This window comes from Podarcis muralis, chromosome 15, assembly GCF_964188315.1.
Source record: "Podarcis muralis chromosome 15, rPodMur119.hap1.1, whole genome shotgun sequence".
NCBI lineage: Eukaryota > Metazoa > Chordata > Lepidosauria > Squamata > Lacertidae > Podarcis > Podarcis muralis.
Window position 1 is genome coordinate 14,082,512 of NC_135669.1, and position 9,793 is coordinate 14,092,304.

At 44.1% G+C, this 9,793-nt stretch overlaps 1 protein-coding gene across 1 annotated transcript; it reads left to right on the forward strand.

The window, feature by feature from the left end:
- Window positions 1–356: 356 nt before the first annotated feature.
- LOC114585922 (surfactant protein C-like) lies at window positions 357–9,084 on the forward strand. Its single transcript, XM_028708800.2, has 6 exons — window positions 357–425; window positions 1,620–1,757; window positions 3,025–3,162; window positions 4,417–4,533; window positions 6,632–6,748; window positions 8,122–9,084. The coding sequence occupies exons 1-6, from the start codon at window positions 378–380 to the stop codon at window positions 8,200–8,202; spliced, it is 639 nt and encodes a 212-aa protein (XP_028564633.2). The 5' UTR covers window positions 357–377; the 3' UTR covers window positions 8,203–9,084.
- The last annotated feature ends 709 nt before the right edge of the window (window positions 9,085–9,793 follow it).

A 9,793-nucleotide genomic window follows, 5' to 3' on the forward strand; every position in this document is an offset into this window, starting at 1 on the left:
TCAAGTTCACTCATTTCAATAGGTCTATTCCGAGTATACCTTAGTTGGCTACAACCCTTGATTAACAAATTTAAGAGAGAACCTCAATATGTTGGGTAATCAGTTGCTAAGTCACTGTTAAAAATGTGAAAATTCTAGTTTTTGTGGGGGTGGGGGTTTTCTGTGCTTTCTAAAGCTCTCTCCATGGTATACTGCTCAAATAGAAATTCCCCCTTCAGCTAAAGGAGGTCAAATGCCAGGTCAGATGTACGGTAATTACTGGTGATCATATTTCCCATGATCGAGTTTGTCAGGAAACCTTTGGCCTCTACCTGCCCATAGATCCTCCTATAAAAGTGAACTGGCTATGGTAGTTTTCATTTGACATCGCAGCAGAGATGGACTCCAAAGTCGACTGTCAGGTCAACATGTCATCAGAACCCATAGTAAGTACTGTAGATTTTTTGGAGGGCGGGGAACCTATTTGGCAGAAAATGGTATTTGGGGTGTGCAAGAGAACTAATTTTGATAGTAACTCAGTAGCAAAACTGACAGATGCTGACACAGAATGGCAAGTACGGTCTGCCATATCATTAGGCAGGATGAGGCACCAGTTTCAAGTTTCGGTTGAAGATGACAGAGTTGTGTGCCCTATGTAAAAAGGTAAAGGTAAAAGGTAAAGGACCCCTGAATGGTTAAGTCCAGTCAAAGACGACTATGGGGTTGCGGTGCTCATCTCACTTTCAGGCCGAGGGTGCCAGCGTTTGTCCAAAGACAGCTTTACGGGCCATGTGGCCAGCATGACTAAACCACTTCTGGCGCAACAGAACACCGTGGCAGATGCCACAGCGCACAGAAACGCTGATTACCTTCCTGCCACAGCAGTACCTATTTATCTACTTGCACTGGTATGCTTTCAAATTGGTAGGTTGGCAGAAGCTGGGACAGAGCAACAGGAGCTCACTCCATCACAGGGATTTGAACTGCCAACCTTCCCATCTGCAAGCCCAAGAGACTCAGTGGTTTAGATCATAGCGCCACTAGCGTCCTATGTAGCCTGGTCTGCACCCTCTTAAACTAGCTTGCTTCTCTAAGGAGCACAGGAGAAAGCTTGATGGTTGGGCAGATTTTTGCATGCAAAAGGTCCTGGGGTCAATTCCCTGGTGTCCCCAGATAGGGTTGGGGGGAAATCCTGCCTGAAAACCTGAAAAGCCACTGCCAGTGTCAGTCTCCAAGACTGCAAAAGGAGCTCTGATGTATCCTATGGCCCCTTGGGCACGATCCCATGGGCCATAGAATTGCAGGTAAAATTACTCACCAATTATTAAGTTTTAATTATGTGCAAGGCACAATCCTGCAAATCCTACCATTCTAAGGTAGGCACAGAAGTTAATTATGATTTCTGCATTCTCTAGACCTGTTACTTGATTCGTGTTTCAAGAAATGGTTCCTTTTTTTAGTATTAAAATATAACCTTCCTCACAAAAAGCCTTTACTTGAAATAAGAAGCTCCCACGGCTGTCCTGCTTAAACTGTGTTGCAGCTCACTGTCTCAGAAAGTGCCATAGGGATGGGAATCTGTGGGTGGAGAGAGTAATGGTCTGACCTTTCCCAGCTAAGCCCCTGTCTCTCTGTCCCAGGCCCTCAGGTTTATACCCAGAGTGCCTAAGGAGAGGAAGCAAATGATCCTCATCTCTGTCGTCCTGGTGCTTCTGGCCATTATCATTATTGGTGCAATTCTCATTGGCGTTTACATGACGCAGCAACACACCGAAAAGGTGAGTAGAAGACTGAAAAGAAAGCTAGTGTCATTCAAAAGAGTAAGGCTGATCATTGGCCATCAGCGGCTAAGCTACTGATCATCATTTGAAATTCCTCCTAGTGTCCAAGGAAGAATCACTCTGACAGATTATAGGAAATTTAAACATTGGCTTGCAGACCAGCCACTCATTCCATAGGGTGATGTGCAGGGCCAGTGTTGGTGCTGATGAACCCTGCCAGTCTGATTTTGGATGACCAGGAGGTCATGAAGTCAAATGACTTTTGTTTATTGTATTTGAGGTTCAGAGGTATACGTCCTCTCAATATGAGTTTTCCATTTGGGATGTCATCATATTACCATTTCATAAAGTGTTTTGGAGTGTTCAAAGTGTCTCACATACACTGCGTTGTATCCAGTGCTGATCCCACTCCAAGTAGATCACTTGAAATTAATGAACATGACTAACTTAGGTTCATTAATGTCAATGGATCCAATCTGAAAAGAATTTAGCAGGATACAACCCATTATCTCTGGAATCCTTAGACCAAGGGTGGGGAACCTGTGACTCTCCAGATGTTGTTGGATTCCGGCTCCCATCAGCCCCAGTCATCATAGCCAAGGGTCAAGGCTGATGGGAAATGTAGTCCAACAGCATGTGGAGGGACACAGGTTCCCTATTCCCTGGTCTGTTGGGTTATTTGGGACTTGGTTTAGTTTAGGATTTAAGTGCACAAATTGCCAGATACCAGCCCACAGTTCTAAATCCCAGGTCCTCCAACTAAAAGATCTCTAGCAGCATAAGTGGAGAAAACCTTTGCCCATGCACACAGGGACACAGTGGAAGGAATAGTATTATTCCTCCCTCCACAAGTTATTTGAAGGTGGAAAAAGTAACACCAGAATCAAGACTCTCTATAATAAATACGCTTACATCATTGTTAAGGCATTTAATTGGACCTCAGTAATGTACACAGAAACAGGGGGAATTATGGGAACAGACAACTTCCCTTCTCGACGATTGCCAATTCGGCATTTATTTCATGATTAAAATTTAATCCATCACTGCTACACACATATTAATCATCGGAAAAGTGCTTGTGTGTTTATTAAATGCATGAGACAGGGAGCAGGATCACACCCTCTTGCCATGTCGCCTTTATTTTGATATGACTCTATAGCACCAGCTAAAATGCTTCAGATTTGTGCTTCGAGATCAACCATGCAAAGTACCAGGAACATAGAAAATGCATTTCCCTGTTGAAACTTGTCTCTCTCCTTTGTAGATAATTAAAATCACTAGTAGTACAGGAGATGGCGAAGTGGTTGAGCAAACTATGATGGTGAACAACCAGGAAAGTGTTGCTGCCTTTCATATCCAGAGCAATCGGACCTCAGCAACTGTTGTCTACGACTATAAACACGTAAGTGTCAAATATATTCTAGGTGGCCCTCAAAACATTCTAAGACATTTTACCATCTCAGGTGTTGAACTGAATAGTCTTAGAGATCTGTCCCTACAGGATCTTCTGCAACATTACACTGGAACCCATGGTGCCTTTCTTAATTCACAGCCCAGTACACATGGGACACTAAAGCGTGGCTTAACAGTATGTAGATGAGCTTCTATGAGTCCAAAAAAGGCTTGAGCTCATGTGCTGCCACCTCCATTTTCCTCCTCCCAGGAGGATGACTTCTGCTGAGTTTAGTTTTGCTTTCAAAGAATTGTGGCTTGGTGTTAATTTAGGGTTGCCATATTTCTAGAAGTAAAATTCAGGACACAAAAGTTATTTTTTTATGGATACTCAAAGTTGTTGAGCTATAAATCCAGGACATTTTGCTGATTATCCAAAAAATTTTCCCCTGGGCACATGTCCAGGAAATTCCGGACATATGGCAACCTTACGTTAATTACAAACTGGAGGTTGCAGTTTACAATAAGACTGGGGCGTAGCGTGGATTGCCAGTGCCCGGGGCTCTCCCTAATCCAGAGCTTTCCAAACTTTTCACGTTGGTGACAAACTTTTTAGACATGCATCATTTCAGGACACAGTAATTCAGTTTTACTAGCAAACCAGAGGTTAAACTAACCCCTTTCCAGCCCCAGGAGGAGAATGGGGAGTGTTTGCAAGACACAATTACACACTGAAGCTGACACACTAATGTGTTGCGACGCACAGTTTGGAAAGCTCTGCCCTAACCCATGGTTCCTATCAGGGCTGGGCAGCGATGATGGTGGGGAAGGGTCTTCCCAGCAGGGAGAGGGGACAGGGTCAGCGATTGTTGTTGTTATTTATTTATTTATTTATTTATTTATTTATTTATTTATTCATTCCATGTAATTTTTACACCGCTTGACACCACTTGATTGTTTTTTAAAAAAACAAACCCTCAAAGTGGTTTATTTTTCTTTTGAATTTTTATGCCACCCCCAAATTTTGTGCCCGGGACAACAGCCCCTCTCCCCCCCCCCCATTCTACGTCACTGCAACAAGCAACAGACTTGCATAACGGTATTATGATATTAGCAGTTTTTCTTTCCAATCCATTTCCTAATAATCTCTAGCAAGGAACTTGCCTCCCACCCCCTGTTTAAAGCACAGCACCAGCTGCACACTTGGAGGAGGGCATTCCTTAATTTATCCCAAAATCTTCTCTGCTTCCTGCTTTGTTCCTAGCGTCTGATCGGCTTCCGAATTCAGGACAGAAAACAATGCTCAGTGGTGGCAATGGATTCAGTTGATGTGCCCAGCCTACATGAAATCACCGAAGGAATAGAGCACTTTGATGAACAAGTAAGTAGATATGGGGTGTGGAGAATCTCTCCCCAACACTTATTAAATAATACTGCAGTTGAGAGAATGGGATAGCTGAGAGCACCATTTCCCCATTTTTCCCTTATATTTCATGTAGATTGTGCTGTGTACCAGAAACCTTAACTGACTGCTTCAATAGGGCAGCTAGGATTAGACCTTGAGGCAGAAACCCTTATCCTCCAGTATTTCTGCAGTGAAAATCAGGTTGTCCTATTCCATAATAATAATTATTATTATTTCATTATTTATATCCCCCCCCCCATCTGGCTGGGTTGCCCCAACCATTCTGGGCAGGTTCCAACATATATAAAACTACAATAAAACATTAAGCATTTTTTTTGGAAAAAAACCAAAACCTTCCCTATACAGGGTTGCCTTTAGATGTCTCCTAAAGGTTGTCTAGTTACTTATCTCCTTGGCTCAGGGATCGCATAACTCCATACCCTCCAACATTTCTCCAGTGAAAATAGGGACGTCCTAAGGATAAAGCGAGGGACCCGAGTGGCGCTGTGGGTTAAACCACAGAGCCTAGGACTTGCCAATCAGAAGGTTGGCGGTTTGAATCCCCGCGACAGGGTGAGCTCCCGTTGCTCGGTCCCTACTCCTGCCAACCTAGCCGTTCGAAAGCACGTCAAAGTGCAAGTACATAAATAGGTACCGCTCCGGCAGGAAGGTAAACGGCGTTTCCGTGCGCTGCTCTGGTTCACCAGAAGTGGCTTAGTCATGCTGGCCACATGACCCGGAAGCTGTACGCCGGCTCCCTCGGCCAATAAAGCGAGATGAGCGCCGCAACCCCAGAGTCGGCCACGACTGGACCTAATGGTCAGGGGTCCCCTTTACCTTTAAGGATAAAGCAGGACATTCTGGGATCAGAACTGGGTGGCTTCTGTAAATCCAGGACTGTTCCTGGAAAATAGGGACATTTGTAGGGTCTGGAAAGCCCAGAGAGTGGCAGATAATGGGGCAGCAGCAAGCAGGCCTCCCATCATCAGCTGTCCTCCTGGCACTGTTCACTAGAGCATCCTTCCTTTCTTCTTATTTTAAAAAGCACTGTATTGTCAGGAGATGACCTGGTAGGCATGGACATAATTGCAGATGCTCATTTTCTTATTTTTAGATAGATAGATAGATGATAGATAGATAGATATAGTTATTTACTACAATGAAACGTTGCTAAACGTGCCTTTAAGCATCAGGCCAGGAGAAGCGAACCCCATTATATCCCTGTGCTCACGCTAGTGCTATAATTTATAAGTTGAAATTATGAAACTGCAGATGCTCAAAGTATTGTACTAAAAAACATCAACCTCAGATTTGTTTGTGGGGTTTTTTGCACTAACATTTTAGGAATGTAGAAGAGGTTGTAAAGCTGGAATAGCAGGCATTGGACAGTGGGAGGAGAAGAGAAATGTTGATTGTATGCTTCGCAAAATAAATGACTGTCTAAACCGCGGGCGGGAGGATAAGATCACTAAATCCAAGGTCTAAAATTAGCTGCACCACTGTGAGCATTCCTCAAAACCAAGGAACCAGAGCACTGACACCTTGACATTGTTATGTGCTGAAGTTCTCACCCTGGGCCAGCAGGGGGATACTGTAGATAGTTTTCACTCAAGTCCGCATATGCAAATAAGGGATTGAAAGTAACGTTCAGTGATTGGATAGTTACAGAAAGTTGTTACTGTTGCTTTGTGGTTGAGCTCTATATAAGCAGGTTGGCTGAACCCTTCAGTTCAGTTCTGTTCTGGCCTGTGAATAAACAAGAGTTGTCTGAAGAATCGCTGTGTCGTCTGATATGTTCACCCACTACTTAACACTGGCGATGAAGGTGGGATTGATGGACATCAGACCACAGCCAGACATGGCCACCCTCTGAGCTGAGCTGAATCACGGAGCTGAAACACTGAGCGAAATCACTGAATGTCACTTTCAATTCCTTATTTGCATATGCGGACCTGAGTGAAAACTATCTGCAGTATCCCCCTGCTGGCCCAGAGTGAGAACTTCAGTACATAACAGACATCTAAGTGAAAATCTGCACTACCCATATACTAAATTTCACCTTGTTTCCTTCAAGGGCTCAGGAGATGACCACGTGTCCTACAGCTTCAAGCAAGGAGAACTGGCAGATCGCACAACTCTAGGAACCACAGTGAATATCCTCTGCAGTGATGTCCCTGTGTACTGGGCTGAGGTAAAATACTGCAGGTTTTTTTTTTTATCATATATTCACTGAAAATATCACAGTGCCATTCCCCCAGTAAGTAAGAAAAGACAAAGTCACATGAACCCAAGTGACAATGAAATAATATCAAAAGTTAGGATTCTTTCAGTATGAACAACGATAGGTAAAAGGTAAAGGTACCCCTGCCCGTACGGGCCAGTCGTGTCCGACTCTATGGTTGTGCGCCCATCTCACTTAAGAGGCCGGGGGCCAGCGCTGTCCGGAGACACTTCCGGGTCACGTGGCCAGCGTGACAAAGCTGCTCTGGCGAGCCAGCACCAGCGCAGCACACGGAAATGCCGCTTACCTTCCCACTAGAAAGCGGTACCTATTTATCTACTTGCAGTTAGGGGTGCTTTTGAACTGCTAGGTGGGCAGGAGCTGGGACTGAAAGACGGGAGCTCACCCCGCCACGGGGATTCGAACCACCGAGTTTGCAATCGACAAGCCCTAGGCGTTGGGAAAGCGATGAGTGTTTAAGGTGGTATATTACTGCTTTTTGGGACGCGGGTGGCACTGTGGGTAAAAGCCTCAGCGCCTAGGGCTTGCCGATCAAAAGGTCGGCGGTTCGAATCCCCGCAGCGGGGTGCGCTCCCATTGTTCGGTCCCAGCGCCTGCCAACCTAGCAGTTCGAAAGCACCCCCCCCCCGGGTGCAAGTAGATAAATAGGGACCGCTTACTAGCGGGAAGGTAAACGGCGTTTCCGTGTGCGGCTCTGGCTCGCCAGAGCAGCGATGTCACGCTGGCCACGTGACCCGGAAGTGTCTCCGGACAGCGCTGGCCCCCGGCCTATAGAGATGGGCGCACCTAGAGTCTGTCAAGACTGGCCCGTACGGGCAGGGGTAACTTTACCTTTACCTTATTACTGCTTTAAATGTATGGCGCATTTAGGGCTGTGTACACAATCCACTCAAAGGATAAGAAGCATGCATTCATTGACTATATGCAACTTCAGTAGGCCCACCCATCCAGATGAAATTTCACTTGACTGCTTTGGCTCCTCTATATCAAGTGCTACCTTAATCTTACATTTCGTCTGTAGATGGCATTTTCCCTATTACAGTGGTACCTCGGGTTAAGTACTTAATTCATTCCGGAGGTCCGTTCTTAACCTGAAACTGTTCTTAACCTGAAGCACCACTTTAGCTAATGGGGCCTCCTGCTGCTGCCGCGCCGCCGGAGCCCGATTTCTGTTCTCATCCTGAAGCAAAGTTCTTAACCCGAGGTACTATTTCTGGGTTAGCAGAGTCTGTAACCTGAAGCGTATGTAACCCGAGGTACCACTGTAATGGGAAATGGGAGTCAACTCCTCACTCCAGTAAATTCTTCTTCTTCATTTCCAGAACAACCACAAAGCACAAAGAAGTGGATTGCTGTGTGGAGGGCTTCTGATTCTTAAACTCTGTTTAATACTGTTACTGTGACAAAGTGCTAGTCTGACCATATGTAGAATAATAGAACTGTAGAGTTGGAAGGGACCCCAAGAGTCATATAGTCCAATTCCCTACAAAGCCGGAATCGCAACTAAAGCGTCCATGAGAAATGGCCATCCAACCTCTGCTTGAAAGCCTCCAAGCTCACCATCTTCCGAGGGAATCTGTTCCACTGTCAAACAGCTCTGCCAGAAAATTCTTCCTGATGTTTAGCTGGATTCTCCTTTCTTATAACATGAAGCCATTGGATGAAGTCTAAGTCTCTGGAGCAGGATAAAACAAGCTTGCTCCCTCCGCCATGTGATGCATCACACTCATGTTTTGTTTTTGTTTTTTTAAATTTTGTTTATTCATTTTCCTTTTTCATTCATTACATACATCTCATATTTATAACATTTACTATGCATTCCTCCCTCCCTCCCCTCCTGCGCTTCCCCCAACTTCCGCTTCTAATTTGTTTCTCCTTTCACCCACTTTGCTACCTCTTAAAAGAAAAAACTACTAATAAAAGATTTATACAATAACATCAAACCTAAAATCATAAAGATAACAATGAATGCACCATATTATTTCTCTATCTTCTACACATGTTCTAATACTACTAATGTGGATGTTTATTTAAACCCTGCCATCAAGTCTATAGACTTTCTTTGTTTCTGCAAGTATAATATAAATGGTTCCCATTCTCTTTCTTAAAGTCACTGTTGTCTTTTTCTCTTAGTCTGTCTGTCATTTTTGCCAGTTCTGCATAGTTCATCAGTTTCTCCTGCCATTGTTCTTTAGTTGGTATTCCTCCAGTCTTCCAATTTTGTGCAATCAACATTCTTGCTGCTGTAGTGGCATACATAAATAAAGTCCTCTTTTCTTTCGGTATATCTTGGCCTAAAATACCTAGTAGAAAGGCTTCTGGTTTTTTTTACAAAAGTTATTTTCAACATGTTCTTCAATTCATTATATATCATTTCCCAATAAGCTTTTACCTTTTGACAATCCCACCAAATATGGTGCATCACACTCATGTTAAGCTCGTGGTCTACTAAGTCCCCTAGATCCTTTTCACATGTACTGCTAGCAAACCAGGTGTCCCGACCCATCCCCCATCTTATATTTGAGCAGCTGGTTATTCCCGCCTAAGTATGGAACCTTACATTTATCCCTATTGAGGACCCATTAGTGAGTATTCTTTGGGTTGGGTCAGTCAACCAGATTCAAATCCACCTGACAGTAACCTCATCCAGCCCACGTTTTACCAGTTTCTCTGCAAGAATATCATTGAAATCAAGATACACCATGTCCATGGCATTCCACACGAAAAGAGGACTTTCTATCAGACTCAGCTTGCCAGTTTATCTGCAGAGCTCCATTGACCTCATCACACTGCAGAAAAGGTTAATGATAGACTGCTTCTTCCTAGAGCTATTTAACACCACAAAGCACATAGCTTTTCATTAATTAGAAGTGGAATTAAAATGAAGATTCCACACAGCACATTTAATATAGCACTATATTATCCAGTAAAGTCCTCCATAACCAAAATACTTTTTATATGTACACACAACTAAGTCAAATTCAGTAAAAGGTC

Coding starts and splice junctions, on each gene's coding strand:
- LOC114585922 (XM_028708800.2), top strand. CDS start 378: ATGGACTCCAAAGTCGACTGTCAGGTCAACATGTCATCAGAACCCATA. Junction 426..1,619: donor ACATGTCATCAGAACCCATA/GTAAGTACTGTA, acceptor TCTCTGTCCCAG/GCCCTCAGGTTTATACCCAG. Junction 4,534..6,631: donor TAGAGCACTTTGATGAACAA/GTAAGTAGATAT, acceptor GTTTCCTTCAAG/GGCTCAGGAGATGACCACGT.